This window comes from Heptranchias perlo, chromosome 36, assembly GCF_035084215.1.
Source record: "Heptranchias perlo isolate sHepPer1 chromosome 36, sHepPer1.hap1, whole genome shotgun sequence".
Classification (NCBI taxonomy): Eukaryota; Metazoa; Chordata; class Chondrichthyes; order Hexanchiformes; family Hexanchidae; genus Heptranchias; species Heptranchias perlo.
The window spans coordinates 16,633,813-16,649,630 of record NC_090360.1 but is presented as its reverse complement, the minus strand read 5'-3'; the positions used below and the strand labels follow the sequence as shown (position 1 = coordinate 16,649,630).

The window sequence follows — 15,818 nt, the reverse complement described above, 5'->3', positions numbered from 1 at the left end:
ATAAATGGGAGGATACTGTCAGGTATAGAGGAACAAAGGGACTTTGGAGTGCATGTCCACAGATCCCTGAATGTAGCAGGACAGGTAGATAAGGTGGTTAAAAAGCCATATGGGATACTTTCCTTTATTAGCCGAGGCATAGAACATAAGAGCAGGGTGGTTATGTTGGAACTGTATAAAACACTAGTTAGGCCACAGCTTGAGTACTGCGTACAGTTCTGGGCACCACATTACAGGAAAGATGTGATTGCGCTAGGGAGGGTACAGAGGAGATTTATGAGGATGTTGCCAGGGCTGGAGAATTTTAGCTATGAGAAAAGATTGGATAAGTTGGGGTTGTTTTCTTTGGAACAATGGTGGCTAAAGGGAGATTTAATTGAGGTAAATAAAATTATGACTGGACTAGATAGAATGGATAGGGAGGGCCTATTTCCCTTAGCAGAGGGGTCAGTGACCAGAAGGCATAGAATTAAAATAATTGGTAGGAGGATCAGAGTGGAGCTGAGGAGAAATTTTTTCACCCAGAGGGTGGCAGGGGTCTGGAACTCACTGCCTGAAAAGATGTTACAGGCAGAAACCCTCAACTCATTTTAAAAGTACTTGGATGTGCACTTGAAGTGCCGTAACCTACAGGGCTATGGACCAAGTGCTGGAAAGTGAGATTAAGCTGGAGAGCTCTTTTTCGGCCAGCACGGACACGATGGGCCGAATGGCCTCCTTCTGTGCCGTAACTTTCTATGATTCTATAACTGTAATATCTGCCTTATGTACTGAACATTTAGTTTTATAGTAGTAAATGAATCAAATCTGACCTCCCTCAAGAAAAGGTGGAAACACATGCATGAAAGCTCCCATTCACATAGAAACATAGAAAAATTTATGGCAGAGAATAAAGCCATTTGGCCCATCATGTCTGTGCTGGTCAAAAAAGAACTACCCAGCCTAATCACACTTTCTAGCACTTGGTCCATAAATTTTGTGTCATCTGCAAACTTGTTAATCATGCCCCCTACATTTACGACTAAATCATTAATAAATACCACAAAAAGCAAGGGACCCAGTACTGAGCCCTGCAGAACCCCACTAGAAACAGCCTTCCAGTCACAAAAACACCTGTCGACCATTAACCTTTGCTTCCTGCCACTGAGCCACTTTCCCTTGGATCCTACGGACTTTTACATTTTTGACCAGTCTGCCATGTGGGACCTTGTCAAAAGCTTTGCTAAAATCCACGTAGACTACATCAAATGCACTACCCTCATCTACCCGCCTTGTTACCTCCTCAAAAAATTCAATCAAGTTAGTAAGACACGACCTTCCCTTAACAAATCCATGTTGACTGTCCTTGATTACTCTGTGCTTTTCTAAATGATGGTTTATCCTGTCCCTCAGAATTGATTCCAATAACTTACCTACCACCGAGGTTAGACAGACTGGCCTGTAATTACTCGGTCTATCCTTTTCTCCCTTTTTAAACAACGGTACAACGTTAGCAGTCTGTAGCCAGTGAGAATTGGAAAATGATGGTCAGAGCCTCTGCTATTTCCTCCCTTGCTTCTTTTAACAGCCTGGAATACATTTCATCTGGGCCTGGCAATTTATTTACTTTCAAAGATGCTAAACCCGTTAATACTTCCTCTCTCACTATGCTTACCCCATCCAATAATTCACACTCCTCCTCCTTTATAATGCCTGCATCGTCCCTCTCTTTTGTGAAGACTGACGCAAAGTATTCATTAAGAACCATACCCACATCTTCCGCCTCCACACACAGGTTTCTTTTGGTCTCTAATTGGTCCTACTCTTTCCTTAGTTATCCTCTTGCTGTTTATGTATTTATAAAACATTTTTGGGTTTTCCTTAATTTTACTTGCCAATATTTTTTCATGCCCTCTCTTTGCTTTCCTAATTTCCTTTTTAATTTCACCCCTGTACTTTCTATACTCCTCTAGGCTTTCTGCAGTATTGAGCTCTCAGTATCTGACATAAGCTTCCCTTTTTTGCCTTATCTTACCCTGTAGGCTCCTTGTCATCGAGGGGACTCTAGATTTGTCAGTCCCACCCTTTTTCTTCGTGGGAACATGTTTACTCTGAACCCCTTGAATCTCCCCCTTGAATGCCTCCCGCTGCTCTGACACTGATTTACTTTTAAGTAGCTGTTTCCAGTCCACTTTTGCTGAATCACTTTTCAGCTTAGTAAAATTGGCCTTTCCCCAATTGAGAACTTTTACTCCTGTTCTATCTTTGTCCTTTTCCATAACTATGCTAAATCTAACTGAATTATGATCACTACCACCAGAATGCTCTCCCACTGATACCCCTTCCACCTGCCCAGCTTCGTTTCCTAAAACTAAATCCAGAACTGCACCCCCTCTTGTTGGGCTTGCTATGTACTGGCTAAAAAAGTTCTCCTGAATGCACTTTAAGAATTCTGCGCCCTCTATACCTTTTACACTGATTGTATCCCAGTTAATATTAGGGTAGTTGAAATCCCCTACTATTACTGCCCTATTGTTTTTGCACTTCTCAGAAATTTGCCTACATATTTGCTCTTCTATCTCCCTCTGACTGTTTGGGGGTCTATAGTACACTCCCAGCAGCGTGATTGTCCCTTTTTTGTTCTTTAACTCAACCTATATGGCCTCATTTGATGATCCTTCTAACATATCATCCCTCCTCACAGCCATAATTGTTTCTTTAATCAATATTACCATCCCCCCTCCTTTTTTATCTCCCTCTCTACCTTGTCTGAAAACCCTGTAACCAGGAACGTTGAGCTGCCATTCCTACCCCTGTTTAAGCCATGTTTCCATAATAGCTAAGATATCATGCTATCTGTGCCCTCAGCTCATCTGCCTTATTCACTAGACTCCTTGCATTGAAGTATATACCATTAAAAACCGCCAAACTCCTTTGTTGTCTATTTTCTAACCTTTGTTTCCTCTGCCTTCCAAACTCACTTACTAATTTTCTGCCTTTCATTTCCAGCTCTGTTTCTCTCCCTCCTGAATCTATGCTCAGGTTCCCATCCCCCTGCCAAGCTAGTTTAAACCCTCCTCAACAGCACTAGCAAACCTCCCTGTGAGGATATTAGTCCCAGCCCAGTTGAGGTGCAACCCATCCAGCTTGTACAGGTCCCACCTCCCCCAGAACTGGTCCCAATGCCCCAGGAATCTAAAGCCCTCCCTCCTGCACCAACTCTCCAGCCACGCATTCATCTGGTGTGGAGTAATCCCAATACAGAATTGTCTCAATACAGACTTTTGAGAGCTTCTTGTCTGTATCTGAGGCCATTAAGTCCATTTCTTGTTAATCCAGCTGATAAATTATTCAAAGGAAAATAATAATCTAACTGACATTTCACTTGGAGAACATCCTGTCAACTAAGCCAGTTTAATTTGAGTGTTAATGGTCACAGTGAGCCTATCCGCTTAAGGTCACCTTGATGCATGGTGTCAGTCCTTTGGTTGCTGTAAGACACTAGTGGTTGATTATTTTACGAAAGGATGAAAACCTGACCATCTAAAGCAATTGGAAAATAGATCGGTGCTTGTCAAGCAATTTTGAGGTTCAAGAAATTCATGTTGTATCAGTTGACTCAATGGCCCCAGATGATATTATGGTCTGCAACGCTGATATTAATGGTGACATTGTAGTGAGGTAAAGGTATTCCTTTGATCAGATTGCGTTTGTGTCTGCACCAGTCCAGAACGGAAACTGTGTGAGGATATATTTGTAAGAAAAGGCCCAGGGACAAATAAGATGTCATCAAACAAGGTGTTGATGTAGCCTGGCTGCATCCTAATGAGGTTCAGGTTACGCCGTTTTCGTGGCCTCCCAGGGAAGCTTTACACTAATACACCCCAGAGGAATACCCTGCAGGGCAGTCATCAGCCTTAGTCACCAATGCAGCTGCCAAAATTTAAGTCAAATATAAGGGAAATGAGGACCATCTGCAGCCTCTCCCCCACCTTTAGCTGTCTGGGAAGGAAAGGTGGATAAAGACAGAGAGATCCTTCCACACTTCCCCTCTTAGTATATCTATCTAATCTGTTCACTTCTGAGGATACAGAAGTCTAAAAATCTGATGAAAATAGAGTTGATGAAGAAGCCAAAGCATAACATGAAATGGTGAGCTCATACTTGGAATGATCCCCTGTGATAAAATAGAAATGAATCATTTTTGAAGTTCAGATGCTGTTGCAGTGGAGGCAAACACAGCAGCCAATTTGCGCAAAGCACGGTCCCAGAAACAGCAAATGACAGAGGGAGGAATGTTGGCCACGACACCATGAGAATCTGACTCTTCAAGTAGTGCCATGGGATTTTTTTATATCCACCTAAACAGGCAGACGTTGGTTTAACGTCTCACCTGGAAGATAGCACTTCCAACAATGCACTACATTGCACTAAAGTGCCAGCCTAAATTACGTGCTCACATCCTGGAGTGGGGTTTGAACTCACAACCTTCCCTTTCAGAGGATTTGAATTTCTTAATGAAGTAATTTTTCACCCATTGGTTTTCTCTCCTCCCTCCTGAAGGTGCTGAGTCGTCCTGGGTTCTGTTTCACAGGTGCCAGCAACTCGCTAATATCTCACCTTAGTGGCCATTCTTCATGTGAGACCCTTGACAGGTATTGTCAACAGGTTATTCAACTGTGAGGCTTTTCACAGTTGAGCGTGATCCCGTCTTCATCCACAGACACATTTTACGTCAAGGGGATGGATAACAATCAAGTTAGGGACCCTGACTGATTTTCTTCTGGCATGCCCCAGGGGCATTAAGGCCAGTTGTAGCAGCTCCTACTGTCACCCTGGCTGAGTTCCACTGACACTACAGCCTGGGGATCAAACCTACTCTGTATGGCTCAGTAACCATAATGCAATTTTAAATTGGTTTTGAATAGATACTTTATTGTATATTCATTTTTTTTTTAAACAGTGACGTTAGAGGCTCATAGCAGGGTCCTCAGATGCAGTGGGCATGGTTTGGAAAGTTGAGTGCCTGACCTCGAGCGCCCAATTCACAGGGTGCTTGAATTTCCAATGGCTGATTTAGGCCTAACTGATCAGGCTGCACTACCGGCATGTGCCACTTCATTTTAAAATATCAGCCCCAGTATAAATGTTTAGGCCTTGAATTTTATGACTAAAGGCAAAGCTGTGTTTGTAACGCAACTGGGCGCGACGGAATGATGGGATTTTGCCTGCTGAACTAGGTCTCTTAAAGGGCGAATGTCATTAAAAATATGTCTTTATTATGGGGGAGGGTGGGGTTGTGTTTCCTGTACCCTTGGCTGCATTTTGCTGCGTGCATTAGTTGGTTTTGCTGGGTAGTCCTCCACCTTTGCATTTTTTTTCCCTTACCAAACCTTTCTTTGTTATTCTTTGTTATTACTGGCTTTGATGTTGTGCCTTACAAAGAAGCGAGGATGGGTATTCCTTTGGATTCTGAATACATTGCATAATTGAGGAAGAGGAGTTTGTGAAGGACTAACAAATGCAGGGACAAAGATTCCTTGAGGTATTTTGACCACACCTGTCAGTAACCCAGGAGATATATCTGGACATGCCTGCATCCCAAGAGTCTGAGCTAGATAGGCCCTGGTACTGCGAGAGAAACCAACAATGGGCTATACTAAATTGAATGATGTATTTAAGGGGAAGCCAGATAAGTACATGAGGGAGAAAGGAACAGAAGAATATACAGATAGACCAGTTGGGCCAAATAGCCTGTTTCTGTGTTGTAAAATTCTGTATAATTCCATGTCAGAGGGGGTCTGATGTTGTCGACTCTGTTTCACAAGGCAGGCTGCCACATATTGGTGCCAATGATCTGCACGCTACATCTGGATCCTGTAAGGCTCTTCTTGTATAAGATTATCACAGCACGCAGCTTTCGTGTTACTGGATCCTTCCAAGCCACCAGGAGACATCTGCTGCATCAGGGAGTTTGCAATATGCACATGTATCAGGGATTGCCAGCCACTAAATTTGAAAGGGGCAACACTTTTGACACATTCCCTGTTGAAAGAGGTGTCAGATTGACAGGATGAGAGGTTTTCAACAGGTGACAGGGTTTCCTTGAATAGAAAGAGTTGCATATAGGCAGGCTATCACTGTAAACCCTATGACTTTCATGAACAATTAATGTTCAGGTGGTATGTGACCACAGAAACATTATCATGCAGTTCAATGGCCAGTATCCAGGAAACAGCTATAATGTCTTCATTCTGTGGCATTCCATGGTGCTTGCATCATTTAAAGGAGAAGAAATATTGCTTGGATGGCTCTTAGGAGAACAGGGCTATCCACTGCATCCTTGGTTGATAATCACACTGAGAAAGGCCCGAATAACAGATGAGCACTTTGGGCTGGACATCCTCAGCATCTATTGGCCATTCCTCAGCTGCCATCTGCACCTTCAAGAAAAGAGTGTCTGCAAACACAGGGAAAATGAAAGAGCACATGCCAAAAGGGCAATGGTTGTACATAAAGATTCAAATAATACCTTCCAATGGGTGTTGGTGGTCTTCAACTTGTGCCATGCTTGATGGGTCCCTCAAGAAATGTGTGCATTTCTTTCAGATGAGACATTAAACCAAGGTTCCATCTACCCTCTCAGGTGAGTGTAAAAGATTCCTCGGCACCATTTCGAAGAAGAGCAGGGGTGTTCTCCCCGATGTCCTGGCCAATATTTATCCCTCAACCATTATCACTAAAACAGGATTATCTGGTCATTATCTCATTGTTGTTTGCTGTGTGCAAATTGGCTGCCATGTTTCCTACATTACAACAATGACTACACTTCAAAAGTACTTCATTGGCTGCAAAGTGCTTTGGGAAATCCTGAGGTCATGAAAGGCGCTATATAAATGCGAGTCTTCCTTCGGTCTTTAAGAGTGAGGAGCACAGTTGCCTTCACTGTGCTCTTGATACCAGCACACTTCTTCCTCTTTTACCTCATAGTTACCCAGGTACAAGAGCTGGGTAACTATGATGACTTGGTCAGTGATCTCTCGCCAGACAACTGGCACCTGTGCCTTTGCTGGATGGTGGCCTTTGGTGCGTCTCCCACATCAGGACCTCCAACTCTTCAGCATCAAAGGTAGCAGTGTTGCTCACATGCCTCTGCTGCAGTGTTGTGAACAATGAGTCCACTTTTCTGCCATCACCACCATTTTCCCTTTTAAGGTAATCTGCAGCCGTTTAAGAGCTACTTCCTTGCTGGATTTTATGCTTCTTGGACAGTAGCCTTTTCAAGTTAAGAGGTGGGCATTATAACACAATGTTTGGCAAACCCACCCACCCCCAAGTCTACGGGCATGGGTGTACTTATGTATTGGGTCAGCACGACCCCATTTTTGCTTGCTTGCAAAACAGGGGCTGAGATGTACGTTACCAGAAGATAAGCCACTCAGATATTGGTATTCTTTGTAGGAAAGCTATAACAATACGCTGTTGTCGATTGGTAAGAAAGGTCCATCATCTGTGTTCCAAGAATCATTACAGACCTTCATTTTACTTTGAATTTGGATATCATTCATTCTCTTGTGGAGAAGATGACACTTTGGATGCCCCATTAGGTAACCAAAAGCTTAGTCATTTTTTAAAGGAGAGAATGATAACAAAGCAAGAATAGCCAGAAATAGTATTTCAGGACATTAAGGAGCATCAACTTCTTCCTGTCTCTGAGGAGGCAAAGAGAGTGGCAGTAAATTCTATTGGTTTATATAACAGTTGCCTGCGGGGGGGTGGGGACGCCTGGATCTTCAATTATGGAACAGTTTTTATCTTATTCTCCAAGGTGGTTTTCAGGTACATCAGAGAAAAAAGGAAATTAATTAAAGCAACAAAACCTTGCATTTATACAGCACCTTTAACATAGAAAAACGTCCTCACGCACTTCACAGAAGCATAGAGACAAAAATGAATGCCCACCCAAAGAAGGAGGTATTAGGAAGGGTGGTGAAAATCTTGGTCAGAGGTGGGTTTTAAGAAGCATCTTAAAGGAAGAGAGGGAGGTGGAAGGGTTTAGAGAGGGAATTCCAGAGAGTGTTGCCTTAGAGTACTGACGAGTTTGTTAACTAAGTGCAGAATTCTCCTATAAAATGTTTCCATAGGATTTCCCATTATAAATGTTTACATTAGAAGTTTAAATTATAAATGTTGACATAAAATGTGGACTTGCAACGCATGGCACAGCCAAGATTTTTAATAATGTTGAAAATAATGACGGGTGCAGTTACAGCCTACAACACTCCTAGGCAACTTATTTTGAATATATATACTAAGTTCCAGATGCCTTTCTGTTTGTGCACTTTCTTATAGAAGTAATACAAGGTGCAAGCTTAAATCAGTTTTTACATTACATCTGTAATGTTTCGATCCAACGTCAAATTAGTGGCTGTTTTAATTGTAAATAAAATGTGCGATCTCGTAAATGGAAAAGATGATTTAGTGAAAAAGAATGTGTTTTAAAGGGATAATCACATATTCAATTTTATACCATTCAGTGAAATGTAATTGAGTTTATGTTAACCATTGCATGCAGTCCCTTCCTGTTTTTTATGAATGAAACACATCAGGGATCAGCCTGGCTACAATTATCATGTGGGCAAGTCAGCCATTACTGTTCTGGCTTCTGGCTGGCTAATAAAATAGCCTGTCATGCTAGTTTTAGTTAATCAATACCCATTTTTTAACATGTTGCTTACACCTCAAAAATGGAACGCGTAGCTAAGAGGAAGAAGAAATAAGATATGCATGGTGTTTTAAAAATTATTTTTATAAATATACAAAAAAGGTAAATTAGGTAGGAAGAAAGATTTTTAAAAAAGGAGATAGATTTTGAAAGAGTGTGTGGAATGGGGTAAAAGAGCAAGCAGAATTAAAATGTTTAAAATATTGTCATTTTCAATATAGTTATGTTTTAATATCCATTTTTGCACCTTAGGGTTTATATTACAGGAATAAAGTTTTGCCCTTGACATTTAAGTAGCATGATTACTGTAATATCACAAAACCATCTGACCCAGGGAGACAATCATTTCCCCAAACCTGCAGTCTATTACATTTCCTTTGTCAACAAAAAAAGTTAGTGTGATTTTATGTAAAAGAATTGCAGTTTATTAGTGATGTTAAAATTACAGGCAAAAGGGAAAAGTACATAGTTATCATCACAGATGCACAACCAATTATAACAGTTTGATGCCAATGCTCATGAAAACAGATTTAAAAAAATCTTACTGTGAAACATAATTTTGGCATTTTAGTATTAACAGATTTATTTTGTACAATGCCAAAATGTATATGCTATAGATGTAACATATACACTATAATTCACAGTTTATTAGTGAAGATCCTCTCACATGCTCAAAGTATTATAAATTTGTGATTTTTCTGATACATTGGCAATTACATGTTCTATGCATCTTACGGTATTCTGTATCATAAATGTGACCAAACTAACACATTTCTGGAATGATTAGCTGTTGAATTTTAACACAATAGGATTTGTTTTTTAAAAACAGAAAATACTGGAAATACACAGCAGGTCGGTCAGCAATTGAAAGGTCCCACCCAAAATATTTACATGTCTTTCCTTCCTGATGCTGACTGTCCTGCTCTGTATTTCCAACGCTCTCCAGTTTTAGTTCTGATTTCCAATTGCTTTATCTCAATTTTTTTCAGAAAAATTATCCATCGTTGTTTAAAAATAATAAAAATACAGGTTAACACAGTAAATACACGATAGCGCAGCTTAGCGCTTTCAAGTCCTGATTCCAAAGTGGCAAATCTGGCAACATTAAGAAGACAATAAGCCAATAAAAAAAATTGGGAAACAAAAGTAATGTTATAAAAAAAAACTGGAAAAGGTTTGTTTGCCGAATATTTACTTTTGGCATATAGCCCCTTTAAGAAGTTCTAATGCAATAAAATCACCCAAACAGTTGAACAGCGCAGGTCGAATTTAGTGTCTGTTCTTTGTTGTCCCTGGTGAGGTATTTCCTTTAATGCAATTGTTGATAGTACACTTACTAAATTAAAATTTTGACTGAAAATTAGGCTTTTATGAAAGAAAATAAACTACTATTAGGCAATATGATTTTTAATTTTTGTTAACCGTTTTCCCAAAGCAAGCCCCCAGTGATGCAGGCTGCCACTGCCCATTAGACATATTAATCTTTCTAGAGCTCTGTGCATCCTTGCACAATGTTGCTGTAGGGTAGTGTGGATCCCTTGAATTTCTTTTGTGAGTTTGAATTGAATCTAACTAATGGCCTTCAATGCAACACTAAAACAGTGTTGAGGTTATTTTAATTCCTTTGGTCTATGTTTAGAAAGCTGCATAAATCTAGGGGTTAAGATAGATATTAGCCAAATTAATAGTGAATCCATGTTTTCAACGTGATGATTGCATTAAGTTGCGCAACTATGCCACTGAAATATTGATATATTTCACTTTGCCTTTCTGGAGCTGTAATTCGATTTGTGATTGCACAGCTTGTTCACTTGCTAACTAAATCGTTCTACCAGTCCATCCAGCAGATAACCAATGTCAAACAAGATTACAAGCCATTAATGGCTAGTTAATAAGAGGGAGCTTTTATGCATTAAATGTTAATAAAGCAAAAGATCCATATACCACTCAAGCTCAATGATGCTTACTCTACTATTTACTACTGCATGCATCTAGCATCTTGAGGATTTAGTGGCCACCTTTACTCAGATTCAAGTACCTATACCTAGACCACAGTTTAGTAAATTAATACATTTAACTGTCCTGCAGTAAAACTTGATTTTTTTTTACTAATATCACAAAACCGTACAATATTTTCTTTATCAGTATGGGATTTATGTATCTCATCTGTTTATAAAACACTAAAGTAGACATTGTTATGTGTCACCAAAATGTACCTGTGCCCTGAAGCAAATAGTACAATTTAATTTGTAAGGAATAAAGTAGATAACCAGAATTGTATAATTTGATGTGGTCTGGAAAAGGATCTGGCCTCTTAGCATTTACACTGAAGTAACTATAAAGTGCTTAATATCCAGCGGGCAAGCATTTCCAAAACCAGATTAAACACGTTTTCTATGAGCTATTATCTGCAGTTAAAACTGTTATGCAGATCTTGGCACAAAGAACAATCCTGCTGTTTGGTAGCTAGCTAATAAATTCTATAAGAAGAGCAAGTTCAACTATACATGTTTGAAGAACAGAATAACATGGGTCACAACCTGCACACAACTCAACAAAGTCCCTTTGCAACATTTTAAAATTCAAGGCTAGCAAGAACGTTCCCTAGATTAGGACTATTGTTTAGGTAGAGCACAGTTTAGGGTCACTAACCATATACAAAAGAACTCAAGCATAACTGAAATCACAGCTCCAAGTCCTGTGAATTAATCAATTACGAGGTCAATCATTGTCAAATAGCATCAACCAGCAACTTTAAAGAGTCGTCCCACAGGTCAACTAGCCTTGGGCTTTAATTATATTAATTACGTATGAGAACCTCTTCACTTGCTGTGGCTTCACTTTGTCAGAACATTTACCTTTAGTTTTAAAAAATAAACAAGAACCTAGTTACCTTGGAGCTGATGATCAATGACTATCTTCTCGCACTCTATGGTAAATGTGAAGAACTCTTAACAATATTGCCTAATCAAATATGTAATAATTCGACTCTGAAATAGAAATCCTGGCCTGGAATTTCCTGCATACTTGCATCCAGAGACACATACAATCTGGGCGCAAAGCAAATTCGCAGCCTGAAAGATCGTGGAATTTTGGGCGTAAGTGAGTAATGTGCGTAAGTACAATACACCCAAAACTCCTCCACCTTTTATGATCATCTATCGATCCCTCCGCTCCAACGCATCTCAACAATGTAGTAAAACGTCCCAAGGCGCTGGGCCCACCCCCAATTTACAGAGCCTCATACGCAAGTTTCCTGCAATTGCGCTTGCTCTGAGGCTCTCTTCAAATTACGACCAGATTTTCAGGCGCAGCAGGAAACAAAGTAATTTTTCTGGTGTTTAATTGCAATTTTTTTAGCTTTTTTAAAATTTATGCTCACTGAGATGTGCTCTATATTTTCTGTTTCTTTGAATGCATTTTTATGGCATCAGTATAAGTGACATTAAAAATTGAAAAGCTTCCCCAATTGCAGGTTCTTAAATATGCTGTGCCTAATCTGCATGGATGGTTAAATGCATTGTAACATTAATATATGGTGTGGGTTCAGCACTTGCCTTGGACTTCGATTGTTTAGGCTGATTTACGCCCATTTTTACTTTTGGGCATATGCTGATGAGATTGGCAGCAAATTTGCACGTAATTTGACATTGTCAGAACGGGTGCGGGAATGGGAGTAATTTTGGGTGCAACTTCCAGGTTGCACCTCTGCGGGAAATTCCAGGCCCCTGTGACTTTACAGCAGATGGTCAATATGATCACTATCAGCATCAACACACTGCATATTTGAGCATCAGATTCATGAAGTAATTGTTAGTGATTTTTTTTATGGATCTTTAAAGAATATTTTTAACTTTCAAAAACAATGAAATTCTGTCCTGTGTATTAAATTTTCAAAAGATAAAAATGCAGGGTTTATTATAACTTGAAATTAATATTATAAACTTCCAGAATTCTGCTTGTTCAAACATACGGATAATACATTAGGTGGACACAATATCATCTTTAAAACTAGGGAGAGGTTTTACTGATTAGGGTTCTCCAGATGGAAACTCTTGCTGCACAGCAACAGATTTTACCCTTTCAAGGAAACCCATAAATTCAATAAATATTTGGTTTTAAGTCCAGTAGTATTTCTCCATTTAGCCTTGTCTTTTTTTTCTTCTTCATGGATGTTTCTTTTAACAATATAAATCCTGGTGAGGTCAGGTTCTTACTGCTGGACGAGGGGGAGGTCGTGAAGGAGGAGGTGCACGAGATGGTGGTGGTCCAGGAGGCGGACTCCTCACAGATGACCTGGCTGATGAAGCAGGAGGACTGGGAGGTTCAAGGGTCAAAGGAATACATTCAATGTGAGGAGGTGGCCTGTCAGCAGCAGCAGTATAGCACGAAGGAGATGGGGTTTCATTTTCTTTTACTCTGGTGAAGTTTATGCAGCGTCCCTGGTTGGAAAAGAGAAATAACAAAATTACAATCTGCACCTGTTTGTTCCTGCACTTTGGATGAAGGTGCCCGAGGGAAAAATGGTACATAGCAGTGGAATTTGTATTTCCTTTCACAACACTATTATTTGCAACTACTGCTCAAGAAAATCTTTGGCATTTTTTAAACCAGCAAAATTAAAGTTCAGTTTACATTTCCTTTTATTCCTATTTAAGCTTCTTGCATGACCAGTTGTGTTTATGTATAAACTCACTTTCAGCATGATTTTAGTTTTGGTTAATTAATTGTTCTGGATGCTACTTTGGTTTGGTTATATTTTTGATTATTTTTTGTTCATACCATTATTTTTTTATATCTATGCAATATCTACATAAAGGACAGACATAATGAATACCTACGAGTGACTACAATTCAATAATATAAATTGAGAAATTTAGATGATGCAACAAATCACAAATGCAAACCTGGAGTTTTTTGTAATCATTGTCTAAACTCCGAGGTTAATTTAAAATCTTCACGTTGCCTGCCCCTAATAAATAAATACGTGGTTTCAATTTTATGTGAAGATCTTTTTCTGTTTTTGGCCACCTTTTCCATCAATGTAAACACAATCAGCTAGTGTGCTCTATGACCTTAATAAATAATGTTCATAGAAAAGGGCTAAATATTATGATACCATGATTGCAGAATTATTCAGAAATAATAATTTACTTTTTTTTTTACAGGGAATTAATATTTTATTTAAAAGCTTGTAATACTGCAGTATCTGTTGTGATCCCGTTAACCTTCAGACTCAATAGTGTGGATTTTTCACTGCCAATATTACTTTGTAGCAGCTTAATTTGGGTGGCTAATAGTAGAAAATTCCATGACGTTGTCCACTTTGCATTAGAGACTACTTTTTTGGGCAGGGGGATGACTATCAGTAGCACAGGAAGCGCCAACCTCAAACAGGCTGGTGCTTCCTTTAAATATTCATCCTGGGACATCCTGCAAGCCATTTCCTGAAGTTCAGGGATGTAAGACATTGGGCTTAATTTTCGCACCCCCGAGCGGGTGCGTTTGTGGCGGGGGGGGGCTGCGAAAATCGGGGATTCCCGGGGCGGGTCCGGAGCCCGGCTCCAACCCGCCCACGTCCGGGTTCCCCAGTGACGCGCTGACATGCGCGCGCAGCCCCCGCATGTGGGAATCCCGCCGGAAATTAAAGCCGGTGGGATGCCACTTGAAGTAATTAACCAGGTACTTCAGGTCGTTTACAGATCTGATTGACCTGATAGTTTAGGAGGGGTGGGATTTTCAAGTCAACTGGGACTGTTACCCGTAGTGGGGGAAACACTCCCAGTTGAAATGGACGTGTTGCAGCCATCAGCCTGTGGCAGCTGCAAAGGTCCATTTGATAAGTGGGGGCGGGGGAGACCCGCACTTATTGCAGGAGGCCACTCTGTCACTTTGGACAAAGTTTGGCCTCCACCACCCTCCTCCTAACAATAAAATTCACAAACTTGCACACTTACCCCGGTGTCCAGACACATTTACCTACCTTGCGGACCCCCTCAAATGTACATCTTCCGGATGGGGGCTGCCGTAGCTGCAGTCATGACCTCCTCAGAGGGTGAACAGCATCACCAGCCTCGCTGGCCACGCCCTCCACCTCTGACACGTGGAGCTCCACAACACAGTGCTGTGACACATCCACCTGCACAGCAGGAGGGAGGGCAACCGCAGAGAGAGATGCGTCGCAGAAGTAACCACCCTCGCCACAGGGTCCACAGACCGAGGCTCAGCTTCCTGGACCTCTCTGAGCAGCAGTGCACATGGAGGCTCAGAGTCACTCGACATGTAGTCGTGGACATCTACAGCCTCCTTCATGTCGAGCTGCTCCCGGACGGCTCGAGCAACATCTTCTTACCTGTCGCTGTCAAAGTCACCACTGCCCTCAACAACTCCTCCTCTGCATCCTTCCAGGATGCCACCAGGGACATCGCCGACGTCTCTCAGTCGTCTGCACAAAAGAGCCCTGCAAATACACCTACGCCCACTCTGCAGTGACACAATGAGTGGCATCAGTTGTGGGTCTTCATTGTGATCCTCAGGAAAGGGCATTATTGCACAAACCAGACAAGATTTGCAAAGACGTGGCAGTAGTGGTGACAATATAATATGTAACGTGAGTTGATCAGAAATCAAAAATAAGTAAAAAACCATCACAAACACCCTTGTGCATCCCCTTCATGCTCACGACACGTTTGCCGTACGCTTCCTACTGCACATATGTGATGCATGCCCTGTGGCTGCAGCACAGGTAGTGGCAGGTTGAGTGAGGCTGACCGTGAAAGAGATGCATGAGAGGTTGAGTATGAGATAGAGCCATGAGATTGTATGAGGATTGGGTTGAGTGGTAGTGGTGGGATGAGTACTGGCGAGGTGAGTAAGTGCAGGTAAATTGAGGATGAGCTATGAGTGGGTGTGAGGAGCGATGTGATAGAGTAGTGTTGGCTGTGCCGAAGGAGATGTGGGGTCGGCGGTGATGTGGCAGATGGAGTGTAGGGGAATGAGTAAGTGTACTCACTTCGGCTGACTTACTTAGGTAATTGAAGTGCCTCCTGCACTGTATGCAGGTGCACGATATGTTGGTGGTGCTGGTGACCTCCTCTGCCACCTCGAGCCAGGC

At 41.2% G+C, this 15,818-nt stretch overlaps 1 protein-coding gene across 1 annotated transcript in view; it reads right to left on the bottom strand.

The window, feature by feature from the left end:
• Positions 1-8,907: 8,907 nt before the first annotated feature.
• LOC137304142 (anthrax toxin receptor 1-like) overlaps positions 8,908-15,818 on the bottom strand; it is an 84,865-nt gene continuing 77,954 nt past the window's right edge. Inside the window, exon 18 of the mRNA XM_067972638.1 lies at positions 8,908-13,146. Coding sequence (XP_067828739.1) covers positions 12,910-13,146 — 237 coding nt within the window. The 3' untranslated portion in view covers positions 8,908-12,909. The remainder of the gene's footprint in view (positions 13,147-15,818) is intronic.